This window comes from Phacochoerus africanus, chromosome 14 (genome assembly GCF_016906955.1).
Source record: "Phacochoerus africanus isolate WHEZ1 chromosome 14, ROS_Pafr_v1, whole genome shotgun sequence".
NCBI lineage: Eukaryota > Metazoa > Chordata > Mammalia > Artiodactyla > Suidae > Phacochoerus > Phacochoerus africanus.
In genome coordinates, this window is record NC_062557.1 from 51,042,083 (window position 1) to 51,058,688 (window position 16,606).

A 16,606-nucleotide genomic window follows, 5' to 3' on the forward strand; every position below is an offset into this window, starting at 1 on the left:
TGGGTAAGCTGCCACAGCCAGCAGTGTAACGCAAGGCTTAGAGTAATCACTAGGGAATAGCCACAAACTCAGAAATAATGCTCGTCTTGGAGTTCCCACAGAGGTGCAGTGGGTAAAGGATCTGGCGTTGTCACTTTGGCGGCTCGGGTTGCTGCTGTGACACAGGTTTGACCCCTGACCTGGGAACTTCCACATGCGGTGGGTGCAGGCCCACCCCCCAAAAGTAATGCTAGTTTAACCTCACTTCTTATGAAGAGTACTAAGGCAAAAATGACACATGACTAGAAGATGGGGAAAAAAAGTCTTCACTATTTCACATTTATATTATTAACTAAACTAACTCCAGGAAACCAAAGATTGAGGGGGCAGCTTACTTTATTTCATCATCGTTTTCTCAGAAATGCAAGATGCAATTAAGCATGAGTGCCAACAGCGGATAGAGACTAAACTACCACTCTTCCTTTAGACCACGACTCACCAGCTGGCAGTTCAAAAACCAGTTCTCACCCCTAGGCCATCCAACCTCACAGAGGGAGGGAAAATTCCACATAAAAATCCAAAGTTTCTTTAAAATGTAACAATGTGGCAACTGGATGAGCAATAATTAGGTGGAACGCCTAAGTGTACGCAGTAACTTGAGTCTTTGGCTGGGAGGCCTCTCCAGTTGAGCAGGCTCCCTGTGCCCACACGGCTCCATTCACTGACATGACTGGCCTGTCTCCTAGAAGACAATCCATTTTGAGGCCCTGCTTTAAACCTTACGATAAACCATAGTTCTCATTTAACACAGCATCTCTGTAACACTCTCATTATAATTCTCCATTATTAAATCTGTTAAAGATACAGATGATATTGTAACATTATCGGCTTTCCTTTTATTTTGAAGATGAGAGTACAACTTGAAGATGGTAATACAAGGAGCCACAAATGAAACTCAGGATATATTTTAAGATCCTCTGAAAAGGTTCTCAATCATCAGAATCGGTTTTCATAAAAAAATCATAAAACAGATCTGCCTTCGTCTTTACCTTTCATGACAGCCTGAAGGGAAGCAACTTCTTCTCTCCACTGTCTTTTCACTTCATCTATAGCTTCTTGCTTGGTATTCTCAGAGACTGTGGCAATGGCCTTGATATTTTCCATCTCTGCTTGGGCTTCCCACAGCTGTGTCCGAAGGTGTCCCAAATCATCTTGTGCAGCTTGTAAAACTGCATTTTGCCTCTTCAGATCCTCTAGGAAAAAAATACGACTTTCCATTAATGAAGGGTTCACTTCGATCAGGCTGACATTCCAATGAAGACATAAAGCATTAATTTATAATGTTAACATTCTTTTTTTTTCATCCCCTGGCTGTGCCTGTTCCACCCCAGGCCAGGGATCAAACTCACACCACAGGAGTAATCCAAGCCAGATCCTTAACTTGCTGATCATTAACCTGCCGAGCCACCAGGGATCTATGGACCAGGCTTTTTTTTTTTTTTTTTTTTTAATGCTTTTTAGGGCCACTCCCATGGCATATGGAGGTTCCCAGGCTAGGGGTCCAATCGGAGCTACAGCTGCCAGCCTACACGACAGCCACAGCAACCTACAACACAGTTCATGGCAATGCCAGATCCTTAACCTACAGAACGAGGTCAGGGATCAAACCCACAACCCCATGGTTCCACTAGGATTTGTTTCCGCTGCACCACGATGGGAACTCCAGGACTAGGCTTTTTTAAAGTTGGGGTTGGAGTTCCCACCGTGGCTCAGTGGTTAACGAATCCACCTACGAACCATGAGGTTGTGGGTTCGATCCCTGGCCTTGCTCAGTGGGTTAAGGATTTGGCCGTGAGCTGGGATGTAGGTTGTAGACACGGCTTGGATCCTGAGTTGCTGTGGCTCTGGCGTTGTCCAGTGGCTACAGCTCTGATTGGACCCCTAGCCTGGGAACCCCCATATGCTGCGGGAGCAGCCCAAGAAATGGCAAAAAGACAAAAAATTAAAAAAAATAAAAAATAAATAAAGTTGGGGTTAATTTCTCAGCACACCTTTACTATCTCTTAAATATTAAGTTAATATGATATGTCTACTACAAGATTTAAGCTTAAGTAGGATATCTGTTTGGCTAAACCTACTTCCAAAAAAGATGAACCTACCAACAGTATATGGGAGTGTATCTCTTTTCCCACATTCTGACCAACAGTCACTATTTTCCATGTTGGAAAAAATAATAATAATAATAATAGGAAGAAAGAAACTCTAGCCCAGGGAGAGTTACAAGAACATTAGTTGCAAAAAGTAGTTATCTAAAGTATTTTTTTCCCACTTTTTACCACTCCACCTACATACGCAAGTTCCCAAGTTAGGGGTTGAATCGGAACCGCAGCTGAAGGCCTGTGCCACAGACACAGCGACGCTGGACCCAAGCCGCATCTGAAACCCATGCCGCAGCTTGCAGCAATGCGGGATCCTTAATCCACTGAGAGAGGACAGGAATTGAACCTGCATCCTCATGGATACTATGTTGGGTTCTTAACCAGCTGAGCCACAACAGGAACTCCTCAAGTACCCTGAAGTCAAGATCTTTCTTTTATCAGCTGATGGATATCTGGGCTGATTCTCACTTTCTGACTACTGTGAATAATGCTGCTATGGAAATTCGCATAGAACTTTACGTATGGATTTTATTTTTCTCTTGGAAATCTAGGGGTGGAATTACTGGGTCAAACGGTAACTATGTTTAACTATTTTTGGAGCTGAAAGACCATTTTACAAAGCCGCTAGACCATTTCACATTCTTGCCAGCAATGTATGAGGGTTTTGATTTCTCCACATTCTTGTCAACTCTTGCTATTAACTGACTTTTGGATATAACCATCCTAGTGGGTGTGAAGTGGCATCTCGTAATTTTGTTTCCCAGATAGCTAATGACACTGAGAATCTTAACATGTGCTTATGTCTCTTCTTTGGGTAAATGTCTATTCAGATATGTTGACTATTTCTAATTGGGCTGTCTTCTTATTACTGAATTATAAGGGTTCTTTATATAACCTAGATAAAAGTCACGTATCTGATAAAGTATTTGCAAACTTTTCTCCCATTGGTGGATTATCTTTTCACTTTTTGGATAATGTACTTGGGAGCACAAAAAATTTTAATTTTTCATTGTTTGTTTCTACTTAAAGCGTTATATCTAAGAAATCACTGCCTAATCCAAAGTCACAAATTTACCCCTACATTTTCTCTTAAGAGCTATATAGACTACTTTTTATAAACTCCCCCCTTCCCCTCCACCTCCCACATGGAAGTTCCTGGGCCAGGGGTAGAATCCGAGCCACAGCTGCAAACTATACTGCAGCTGCCACAAAGCCAGATCCTTTAACTCACTGTACCAAGCATGGGATTGAACCCGTGCCTCCACAGTGACTGAGCTGCTATAGTCTCATCCTTCCCCCCCCCACCACTTTTTTAGGGCCATACTTGCATCATATGGAAGTTTCCAGTCTAAGGGTCAAATCAGAGCTGCAGATGCCAGACACAGCCACAGCAACACAGGATCCAAGCCACATCTACAACCTACACCACAGCTGAGTGAGGCCAGGGATCAAACCTGCATTCTCGTGGATACTAGTTGGATCTGTAACCCAATGAGCCACAACAGGAACTCCCTGTAGTTGGATTCTTTGTCTTTTTTTTTTTTTGTCTTTTCTAGGCCACACCAGAGGCATATGCAGGTTCCCAGGCTAGGGGTTGAATCAGAGCGACAACTGCCAGCCTATGCCAGAGCCACAGCAACACAGGATCCGAGTTGCGTCTACGACCTACACACCATAGCTCATGGCAACTCCGGATCCTTAATCCACTGAGCAAGGCCAGGGATTGAACCTGCAACCTCATGGTTCCTAGTCGGATTAGTTTCTGCTGCACCACAATGGGAACTCCTATAGTTAGATTCTCAACCCACTGTGCCTCCTATATTTTACTTTTTAAACCTAGTTTCTTGACACATTCTGAATTAACTTTTGTAGATGCTACGGGTCCAACATCATTCTTTAGCATATAGACATGCAGATGTCTCAGCATAATTCACTGAAAAGATGATTTCTTCCCTGCTGAACTGTTCTGGCACCGAGGAGGAAATCAACTGATCAAATATATTTCCAGAGTTTCAATTCTATTCCATTGAATTACTCTCATCTTTACAGCAGAACCACACTATCTTTTCATTTTTGCTTTGTAGTTAAGTTTTAATATCAAGAAGTGTGATTTCCCCCAACTGTTTTCCAAAAATGTTTACTTATTCTAGATCCTTCACGTTTTCATATAGATGTTAGGATCTTGTTTTATTACCCAAACTGAAACTCTCTGCCTTTTGTTTGCACTGTTTAATCCATTCAGATTTAATATTATTGATATCACAATACTGGATTTAAGCTTGCAACTTTCACTTACTGTATCTTACGTCCTTTTGTTCCTCTACTCTTCTTTCGCTGCTTTCTTTTAAGGGAATAACTTCTAGTGTGATATACTAATTTCTTTCATAATTGTTTCACTATTTTTCCTGTATTATTTCCATAGTGGTTGTTATAAGCCTTACCATATACATCTTAACAGAATCTATTTCAGCTTTGTACCACTTTTATTCCAATGAAATATAGAAATGTTACTCTTCTATAGCTCCCTTCCCTTTTCCCATGTCTACACTATATTATTATCATATCCACTGCCACCCAGACCTGTCATAAACCCAATGATACATTGCTGTACTTACTGCTTAATATAAGTGTCTTTTAAAGAAGCTGAGAAAAGAAAGGAGACCAAGTATATACTTATAGCATGTATTGTATTAACTTCCTTATTTACCATGTCTGGCTTTCTTCACTTGATCCTGCGGGTTGGAATTACCATCTGCTGTCATGTCCTTAGTCCAATATAGCTTTCCTCCCATCCAACTCCTTTGTGCTGATTTTGACAAATATATTACATTTCCATATGTTATAAGTTCAATAAAGCAAATATAAATATATGAATATATAAACATTTATAGATATAAATATTTATGTGTATAATATATATATTTTACATATATATTTAAAACTGCTTTTTAAAACTCATTAAAATATTCAGGTATACTCTGTTATAATTACATAATTACCTTTACAGAGGACTGTGTTTTTCTCAAATGACTTCAAATTTCTGTCTGTAATCACTTGCTTTCAGCTGAAGAACTTCCTTTAGTATTTCTTATAAGGCAGTCTGCTAAGGAAAAAATTCTCCATTTTTGTTTATCTGAGAATGTCTTTATTTCATCTTCATCTTAGAAAGAGGCTTTTGCTGTACATGAGATTCTTGGACAACAGGCTCTCTCCCAACTCACCAAGCATTTAAAATGTCATCCCACTGCCTTCTTGCTTCCATTTTCCTAATGACAAGTCAGCTGTTAATCTTATGCTGTGTCTGTATGTGGATCTCGCTGCACATCTCTATCCTACTTGGAGTTTAATGAGCTTCTTAGATGTGCAGATTACTGGTTCTCATCAAATATGGGGATTTTCAGCCATTACCTCTTCAAATATATACATATTTTTTTTTGTCTTTCTGCCTTTTCTATGGCCGCTTCCCGTGGCTTATGGAGGTCCCCAGGCTAGGGGTCTAATCAGAGCTGTAGCCTCTGGCCTATGCCACAGCCACACAGGATCAAAGCCACGTCTGTGACCTACACCACAGCTCATGGCAATGCCAGATCCTTAACCCACTGAGCAAGGCCAGGGATGGAACCTGCAACCTCATGGTTCCTAGTCGGATTTGTTAACCACTGCACCACGACGGGAATTCCTTCAAATATTTTCTTTTCCTCTTTCTCTCAACTCCTTCAAGCACACCCACTGCATGTTTTTAGCATAGTTAATTGTCTATGAGGCTTTGTTTTCTTTCTTCTCTTCAGACTGGATGATCACAACTGATTTATCTTCAAGTTAATAAGTTCTTTCTTAACTTCTGCTAATTCAGATCTATTGTTGCACTCCTATAGTGATTTTTTCATTTTAGTTACTGTACTTTTCAACCCCAGAATTTCCATTTTTTTGTTACAGTTTCTCCTTATTGATATTCTCTATTTGATGAAACAGTATCACTTTTTTAAAAAAAAACTTCTTTAAGCAGTTTTTTTCAGCTCTTTAAACTTAGACTACCTTGAAGTCTCGGTTAAATCTGACATCTGGTCATCCTCATAAGCATTGCATGCCTTTTTTCCTTGGGTCACAGTTTTTCCTAAACTTTAAAAAAAAAAATTTGATAATACATTGCAGTAGTATTAGCAACTCATTATTGTTGTCTGCTCTTTGTTTGGTGGTTGGCTGGATTTTAGTAAAATCTATTTCTTCTCTTCCACTTCCTTCAGCTTCTGCAATGTGAAATCTTTGATGTTGCTCCTCAGAAGGTACAGCTTTGACCATGGGAAGAGTCACTCTGGGATGACAACATTTTTTAGCAGGGTTCCCTTTTGAGTGTCTCTTTCCCTGACCACATCCATCTGTCAAACTCCACCTAACCGGTGGTGCGCTTATCTCTGAGTGATATATCTGCTTTAGGAAGAAGGCACTGAGGGGCGGGAGATGACATGGTAGCCTCTGACCTCCCTGGTTTGCTTCTCCCAGCCTGGAACCTCCATCCAACAAACAAGTTATGCAAGGGCCATCAGGGCCCCAGTATTCTCAATCTGCAGCATCCAAGTTAGAGCCTCCATCCTAAGTAGTAGGAGCCAGACAGAAGAAAGGCGCTCCAGACCTCATGGCCACACTCAGCTGAAACTTGGCCTCTACAACACATAGCTGGGGTTGGGAGAGTTCAACAGTCCTCAGGAGAAAGGGAGACTTGTGCTTTTAGTATCACCTGCCTGATGTACGGTTTCTGTATCACCAGGTTGGGAGGGACATGAAAGGGAATGGTTCATGGATCAAATGCCACAGACTCTATTTTTACAAAGATTTAACAGATTTTCTTGAAAAAAAAAAAAAAAAAAGCTGCATTTCCTGAATGCCTTAGACTACTTCTAGAGATTTAAACAGCTGGGTTTTGCGTGTGTGTGTCAGTTTTTAATCACTGCACTGGTGGCATATGGAAGTTCCAGGACCAGGGACTGAACTGCTGCAACCTACACCACAGCTGCAGCAATGCTGGATCCTTTAACCCACTGCACTGAGCCAAGGATCAAACCTGCATCTCCAAAACAATATGAGCTACTTCAGTCAGCTTCTTAACCCACTTGCCACAGTGGGAACTCCCTAAACAGCTGTTCTTTAAAATAATGTTCACACAGTTTTGCTGGCCACTGGGTCTGTGGTGATCCTCACAGTGCTGCACTAGAAGTGGCACTCTCAAACTTATCATTTACCCATAAATATTTCAAGATATTGCCCTAAAAGATAAAGACCATTTTTTGTCTTTTTTTTTTTTGCCTTTTCTAGGGCCGCACCCACAGCACATGGGGGTTCCCAGGCTAAGGATCTAATTGGAGCTATAGCCACCAGCCTACACCACAGCTCACGGCAACGCCAGATCCTTAACCCACTGAGCAAGGCCAGGGATCAAACCCATAACCTCATGGTTCCTAGTCAGATTCATTAACCACTGAGCCACGATGAGAACGCCTAAAGACCATTTTTTTAAAAACACGTAACATAAAATTTACCATCTTAACCATTTTCAGTGGTATTAAGTTATTCACACTGTGCAACCAATCTCCGAAACTTTCCATCTTACGAAGCTAAAACTACACCCGCTAAGCAGCAGCTCGCTATTTTCTCTTCCTCCAAGCCCTGGGCAACCACACTCTACTTTGCTTCTCTGAGTTTAATTTTTCTAGACACTTCACATAAGTGAAATCATACTGTCTTTTTCTGACTGGTTTACTTCACTTTATAAGGACCATTTTCACATCTGAAAAATATTAACAATACCTGTCTATCTCAAACAATCAGTGTTGAAATTTCCACTTCATTTTTTAAAATAGTCCAGCTCTTTGATTCAGAATCCAAATAATGTTTATATACTACAGCTAGTTACATGTATCTTAAGTCTCTTTTAATCTATAGGTTTCTCCTCTATCTCTTTTTTCCTTGTACTGTATTTATTGAGGGAACCAAGTTGTTTTGTACAACTTCTCACAGTCTGGGTTTTGCTAACTGCACACCTACAATACAGCTGAACTTGTTCCTTTGTTCTTTGTGTTTCCTATAAACAGGTGGTTCAATGGAGTGGGTCACCATCTACCTGAGCCCATTCTTCCTCGTAAATCTTAAGATAGTCTGGAAGATCCATGAGGAAAAAAACTAGGTTTTAATTGGAACTGCTGTGAAGTAAGAGTGAGCATCTTTACCAACAGTGAGTCTTTTCCACCTATGACCACGGTACTTCATTTCACTTATTTAGGTTTTCTTGTAAACACTGTTTTCCAACTCTGCTCCATAAAAGTTGTATACATCTTTGGTTAGACTTACTCCCAAGTGATGAAGGATTATGATTTTTTTTTTCTTTCTGTTTTTTATTTGCTTCAGGGCTGCGTCGTCTTCTTTTACTTCTCTGGTTGTTACTGCCACAGACACATTACTGATTCTTCTATACTGATGTTCATTTCAACAGTCTTGATAACTCTCTTTTAGTTCTAATGGTGTGGACTTTCCTGGTTCTTCCATGTTGTTAATCATACAGACGCCACAAAGACAAAACTATTTGTAACTTCCCAAACTTTATATAACTAATTTCTTTATGTTTTATCATATAAAGAATAATTACAATAACATACTTTATATTGTATATTACTACATTATATTTTATCACTGTGTATTGTATAATAAAATTATACTATTATTGTAAATTATTATTGTATATTTTATTATAGGAGGCCCTATACTACCAAAATGAATTAAAGTCCTGACATTAGGCCTTCTTGTCTTATTTTACAATTAGTATAATATATGCTATCAGTTTCTAATAGAATCAGAAAAGCCCCTTCAATTCTTTACTTGCTAGGAACTACCATGAACTCATATCACTAAAGTGTATTAAATTGTATTGAATGCCCTTTCTTGTTTTTCTTTCAATTTGTTAATGTAGTGAGTTACATCAAGAGATGTTGTAATGTTAAACTATCCTTGTGATCCTGGTATGCATGGTTTTGGTATAACAATTTTAACACATGCTGAGGTTAATTTCACTTAGGATTTTAAAGTTATGGTCATAAATGAGACTGGTTTATTGGCACGCTAATATTACTGCTTCTTATTTAAATAACAAGGTTATACGAATCCCACAAAATAAGCTGGATAGCTCTCTTTTATTCTTGTTTCTAACACAGTATATGAAATATAGGAACAAATTTTCCTTGAAGATTTAACAAAATTTGCCGATAAAACCTAAGCCTGTGGCACCCTTTTGTAAATAAGAATTCAATTTATTAATTCAGTTTGTCTTATGGTTATGGTTTATTTAGTTTCTATTTGAGGGAGCTTTGGTAATTTATATTTCCTAGAAAATTATTCATAAAAACTTACACTATTTTGGCATAGACATACATACACTGTACTTTTATATTTTCACATCTCTACAGTGTAACTGTCCCATTTGTATTTTTTATTAGTTTTTTCCAAAAGATGTTTTTTATTATTATAGTTGATTTATCATATTGTGTTAGTTTCAAGCATAGAGCAAATTAATTCAGTTATATATTTTTTCAGATTTTTTTTTCCATTATACGTTATTACAAGATGTTGAAGGAGTTCTTGTCGTGGCTCAGGGGAAACAAATTTGACTGGTATCTATGAGGATGCAGGTTTGATCCTTGGCCTCGCTCAGTGGGTTAAGTATCCAGCACTGCCATGAGCCATGTTGTAACAGGTCACTGACACAGCTCAGATCTGGCATTGCTGTGACTGTGGCATAAGCCAACGGCTACAGCTCCAATTCAACCCCTAGCCTGGGAACCTCCATATGCTGTGAGTTTGGCCATAAAAATACAAAAAAAAAAAAAAGATATTGCATATAGTCAGTCTCCTGTCCTATACAGTAAATCCTTGTTGTTAATCTACTTTAGGTATAGTGGTTAGTTTTCTGTTAATCTCACTGTCCTAAATTAGCCCTCGCCACCTCCCCTTCCCCTTTGGTAACCATAAGTGTGTTTTCTATGTGTGTGAGTCTGTTTCAGTTTTTTTGTTTTTTGGGTTTTTTACTTTTCTCCTTTTCTAGGGCCGCTCCTGCAGCATATGGAGGTTCCCAGGCTAGAGGTCTAATCAGAGCTATAGCTGCCAGCCTACACCAGAACCACAGCAACACCAGATCCGAACCGCGTCTGTGACCTACACCGCAGCTCACGGCAACACCAAATCCTTAACCCACTGAGTGAGGCCAGGGATCGAACCTGAAACCTCATGGTTCCTAGTCGGATTCGTTAACCACTGAGCCACAACAGGAACTCCTGTTTCAGTTTTGTATACAGATTCATTTGCATTATTTTTTAGATTCCACATATAAGTGATAGCATATTAATACCTGTCATTCTCTGCCTGACTTACTTTACTTAGTGTGATATTCTCTAGGTCCAGCCATGTTGCTGCAAATGGCAGGCAGCATTTCTTCTTCTTCTCCTTCTTCTTTTTTTTTTTTTTTTTGTCTTTTTAGGGCCACACCCATGGCATATGGAGATTCCCAGGCTAGGAGTCAAATCAGAGCTGCAGCCACTGGCCTACACCACAGCCACAACAACAAGGGATCCAAGCCGAGTCTGTAACCTACACCACAGCTCATGGCAACACCAGATCCTTAACTCACTGAGCAAGGCCAGGGATCGAACCTGAAACCTCATGGACACTAGTCGATTCGTTTCCACTGAGCAACAAGAGGAACTCCAGTATCTCATTTTTTTTAAGGCTGAGTAATATTACACACACACACATCTTCTTAAACCAACTATCTGGTTTTTGTTTGTTTGTTTTTGTCTTTTTGCCTTTTCTTGGGCAGCTCCCTCAGCATATGGAGGTTCCCAGGCTATGGGTCCAATTGGAGCTGTAGCTGCCAGCCTACACCAGAGCCACAGAAACTTGGGATCCCAGCCTCGTCTGCGACCTACACCACAGCTCACGGCAACGCTGGATCCTTAACTCACTGAGCAAGGCCAGGGATCAAACCTGCAATCTCATGGTTCCTAGTCAGATTTGTTAACCACTGAGCCACGATGGGAACTCCCCAACTATCTGTTAATGGGCACTTTGGTTGTTTCCATGTCTTGGCTATTGTGAACAGTGCTGCCATGGAAGACCTAAATAGACATTTCTCCAAAGAAGACATACAGATTCATGGCCAATAGGGAAATTAAAAGATACTCAACATCGCCAATTATTAGAGAAATGCAAAACAAAACTATAATGAGGTATCACCTCACACCAGTCAGAGTAACTATCACTAAAACGTCTACAAATAACAAATTCTAGAGAGTGTGTGGAGAAAAGGGAATCAACCTACAGTAAGGATGTAATTGGTGCAGCCACTATGGAAAGCAGTAGGGAGGTTCCTTAAAAACTAAAATTAGAATAAAACTCTTAGGGGAAAACATAGGCCAAACACTCTCTGACATAAAAGACAGCAACATCTTCCCAGATCCACCTCTTAGAGTAATAACAGTAAAAACAAAAGTAAATAAATGGGTCTTAATGAAACTTAAAGTTTCTGCACAGCAAAGGAAACCCTAAACAAAACAAAAAGACAACACACAGAATGGGAGAACATATTTGCAAATGAATCAACTGACAAGGGATTAATCTCCAAAATTTATAAACACCTTCTGCAGCTCCATACCAAAAAAAATAAACGACCCCATCAAAAAATGGACAGAAGATCTCAACAGACAATTCTCCCAGGAAGACATATAGACGGCCAAAAAACACGTGAAAAGATGTTCAACTCATTATTAGAGAAATGCAAATCAAAACCACTATGAGGTACCACCTTACACCAGCCAGAATGGCCATCATCAAGAAGTCTACAAACAGTAAGTGCTGGAAGAGGGTGTGGAGAAAAAAGAACCTTATTACATTGTTGGCGGGAATGTAAATTGGTGCAACCACTGTGGAAAACAATATGGAGATACCGCAGAAAACTAAAAATAGAACTCCCATTTGATCCAGCAATCCCACTCCTGGGCATCTCCCCAGAGAAAGCCATGGCTCGAAAGGACACATGTACTCCAGTGTTCACTGCAGCACTATTTGCAACAGCCAAGACATGGAAACATCCTAAATGTCCATCGACAGAGGAGTGGATCAAGAAGATGTGGTACATATACACAATGGAATATTACTCAGGCATTAAAAGGAACGAAATAATGGCACTTTTAGCACATGGATGGACCTAGAAATTATCACGCTAAGTGAAGTCAGTCAGACAATGAGACACCAACATCAAATGCTATCACTTACATGTGGAATCCAAAAAAAGAACACAACGAACTTCTTTGCAGAATAGATGCTGACTCGCAGACATTGAAAAACTTATGGTCTCCAAAGGAGACAGTTTGGGGGGTGGGGGGATGTGCTTGGGCTGTGGGATGGAAATCCTGTGAAATCAGATTGTTATGATCATTATACAACTACAGATGTGATAAATTCATTTGAGTAATAAAAAAATAACAAAGTATAAAAAAAAAGAAGATGTGGTACATATTCACAACGAAATATTACTCAGCCATTAAAAGGAAAGAAATGGGAGCTCCCGTCGTGGTGCAGTGGTTAACGAATCCGACTAAGAACCATGAGGTTTCGGGTTCGGTCCCTGCCCTTGCTCAGCGGGTTAATGATCTGGCGTTGCCGTGAGCTGTGGTGTAGGTCGCAGACGCGGCTCGGATCCCGTGTTGCTGTGGCTCTGGCGTAGGCTGGAGGCTATAGCTCCGATTCGACCCCTAGGCTGGGAACCTCCATATGCCTCAGGAGCGGCCCTAGAAATGGCAAAAAAAAAAAAAAAAAGAAAGAAAGAAATGACAGCATTTTTAGCAACATGGATGGACTTAGAAATTATCATGCTAAGTGAACTCAGTCAGACAATGAGACACCAACATCAAATGCTATCACTGACATGTGGAATCCAAAAAAAGAACACAATGAACTTCTTTGCAGAACAGATACTGACTCAGATTTGAAAAAGTTATGGTTTCCAAATGAGACAGGATGGGGGCGGGGGGATGCACTGAGGGTTCGGGATGGAAAGGCTATAAAATTTGGTTGTGAGGATTGTTGTACAACTATAAATGTAATAAAATTCATTCTTTAAAAAACAAAATCTAAAAGATTTAAAAAATAAAACTAAAATTAGAGTTGCCATATCATCCAGCAATCCCACTCCTGGGAAAAAAACTCCAGTTCAAAAAGATACATGTACCCCAATGTTCACAGCAGCACTATTTACAACAGCCAAGACATAGAAGAAACCTACATGTCCATCAGCAGGTGAATGGATAAAGAAGATGTGGTGTGTGTGTGCGTGGGATCTAAAATATGATACAGATAAGCTTGTTTACAAAATAGAAACAGAGTCGCAGATATAGAAAACAAATTCATGGTTACCAAAGGAGAAAGGAGGTGGTGGAGGGGTAAATTAGGAGTGTGGGATTAGCAGATACAAAACGTTATACACAAAATAGATAATAAACAAGGTCCTACTGTACAGCACAGGGAACTCTATTCAAAATCCTACAGAGGGAGTTCCCATCGTGGCTCAGTGGTTAACGAATCCGAGTAGGAACCATGAGGTTGCGGGTTCGATCCCCGGCCTTGATCAGTGGGTTGAGGATCTGGCATAGCCGTGAGCTGTGGTGTAGGTCACAGATGTGGCTCGGATCCTGTGTTGCTGTGTCTGCGGGGTAGGCTGGTGGCTACAGCTCCGATTGGACCCCTAGCCTGGGGACCTCCATATGCCACGGGAGCAGCCTTTAAAAAAAAAAAAAAGGCAAAAAGACCAAAAAAAAAAAAAAATCCTGCAGAGGAGTTCCCATTGTAACTCAGCGGTAATAAACCTACTAGTAGCCATGAGGATGTGGGTTTGATCCCTGGCCCCTGCTCAGTGGGTTGAGGATCCGGTGTTGCCAAGAGCTGCAATGCAGATCGCAGATGTGGCTCAGATCCGATGTTGCTGTGGCTGTGGTACAGGCCATCGGCTACAATTCTGACTTGACTCCTAGCCTGGGAACTTCCATATGACACAGGTGCAGCCCTAAAAAAACTTTTTAAGTTTTAATTTATTTTAAATTCTGTAATAAACCATAATGGAAAAGAATTTGAAAAAACACATATGTATAACTGATCACTCTGCTGTACAACAGAAACACTATAAATCAACTATATCTCAATTTTTAAAAATTTAAATTTTTTGTTTTGTTTTTTTGCCTTTTCTTGGGCCGCTCCCGAGGCATATGGAGATTCCCAGGCTAGGGGTCTAATCGGAGCCATAGCCACTGGCCTACACTAGAGCTACAGCAACTCAGGATCTGAGCCGCGTCTGCAACCTACACCACGGCTCACGGCAATGCTGGATCCTTAACCCACTGAGCAAGGTTAGGGATCGAACCCGCAACCTCATGTTCTAGTCGGATTCTTTAACCACCGCGCCATGATGGGAACTCCAAAAATTTTAATTTTTTAACTACTGCTGCTATAAACACATATTTCTTTCTTTTTTTTTTTTTTTTTTAGGGCCGCATTAGAGACATATGGAAATTCCTGGGATAAGGGTCGAATCAGAGCTATAGCTGCTGGCCTGCATCACAGCCACACCAACTCAGGATCCGAGCCACATCTGTGACCTACACCATGGCTCATGACAGTGCCGGATCCTTAACCCACTGATCAAAGCCAGGGATCGAACCCGCAACCTCATGGTTAGTGGTCAGATTTGTTTCCAATGCACCAAAATGGGAACTCCCACATGTATCTTTTCAAGTTAGAGTTTATGATTTCTATTTCATCCCCCCCCCCTTTTTTTTTTTTGCTTTTTAGGCCCATACTCGTGGCATATGGAAGTTCCCAGGCTAGAGGTCCAATCAGAGCTTAGCTGCCGGCCTACTACACAGCCACAGCAACGTGAGATCCCAGCCACATCTGTGACCTACACCACAGCTCAAGGCAACACTGGGTCCCCCACCCACTGAGTGAGGCCCGCGATGGATCCCACATCCTCATGGATACAAGGCGGATTGTTTCTGCAGCGCCACAATAGGAACTCCTATTTCATTAATTTCTATTGTTATTTTATTTCTCCTATTTCCTTTTGGTGACTCTTTTTCTAGCTTCTGGAGTTGAACACAAGTCATTTAGTTTCAATTTCTTATGTCTTTTAATATGTTAATATTAATAAATGCTTTTAAAGTCATCAGCTTACTTTCAAAGTATTGTTTTAGCTGTATCCTACAAGTATCTTCATTGTATTCTAAGCATTCTGCAATCTCCTTTATGATTTCCTCTTTAACTCATGAGTAATAGGAATGTATTCTTAGTTTCCAAACTTCTAAAAAATACTTACATTGTTTAAAATCTTTCAAAATGCATTAGGTAATCAGCTTGACTTTTTAAATATGTTGAGTCTTCCTTTGAGATACACGCAATTTTTTTTTTTTTTTTTTTTTGGTCTTTTTAGAGCCACACCCGCAGCATGTGGAAGCTCTCAGCTCTCACTGGAGCTGCAGCTGCCAGACTACAACACAGCCACAGCCACACAGGATGTGAGCGGCATTGGTGACCTACACCACAGCTCACAACACTAGATCTTTAAGCCACTGAGCGAGGCCAGGGAATGAATTCGTATCCTCATGGATACTGGTCGGGTTTATAACCCACTGAGCCACAATGGGAACTCCAAGGTGTGCTTTTTAAAAGATTTCCTGGTTTTCATGGTTGGTGGTGTTTCTTACACCCTACATAATTCCTCTATGTTTACTTTTCTTCTTGTGAATGTTATCTTTACTAGTTCTTCTGGTGATTTATGTGAGTGATAAATGCTCTCAGTTTTTGAATGCCTGAAATATCTACTTTGTTCTCACTCATTAATAATTCAGCTACATACAAAATTTTAGGTTGACAACTGCTTTTTCTCTGCACTTTGAAGAGATGTCTCCTGGCATCTCTTCTGCTTATGTGGTATCTCCTATCAGCATAACTGCTGCTTCCCTCTGGCAGCTTTCAATATTTTCTTTTCATTCTTAATATTCCACAGTTTAAGACACATCAGAGTATGAATTTACTTTAAAAAAAAATTTTTTTTTTGTCTTTTTTGTTGTTGTTGTTGCTATTTCTTGGGCCGCTCCCGCGGCATATGGAGGTTCCCAGGCTAGGGGTCTAATCGGAGCTGTAGCCACGGGCCTACGCCAGAGCCACAGCAACTCGGGATCCGAGCCGCGTCTGCAACCCACACCACAGCTCACGGCAACGCCGGATCGTTAACCCACTGAGCAAGGGCAGGGACCGAACCCGCAACCTCATGGTTCCTAGTCGGATTCGTTAACCACTGCGCCACGACGGGAACTCCTTTTAAAAATTTTTTAATTGAAATGTAGTTGATTTACAATGTTGTGTCAGGTGTACAGAAAGGT

General features: G+C 40.5%; 1 protein-coding gene across 4 annotated transcripts in view; it reads right to left on the reverse strand.

Moving 5' to 3' along the window:
* RABEP1 (rabaptin, RAB GTPase binding effector protein 1) overlaps positions 1-16,606 on the reverse strand; it is a 115,256-nt gene that overhangs the window by 53,561 nt on the left and 45,089 nt on the right. For 2 of the 4 annotated variants that reach the window (XM_047756894.1, XM_047756892.1), the window contains exons 3-4: positions 4,846-4,944; positions 1,029-1,232 (exon numbers count right to left, since the gene is read on the reverse strand). In XM_047756894.1, coding sequence (XP_047612850.1) covers positions 1,029-1,232; positions 4,846-4,944 — 303 coding nt within the window. The remainder of the gene's footprint in view (positions 1-1,028; positions 1,233-4,845; positions 4,945-16,606) is intronic. The other 2 variants (XM_047756893.1, XM_047756895.1) reach the window with 1 other exon arrangement.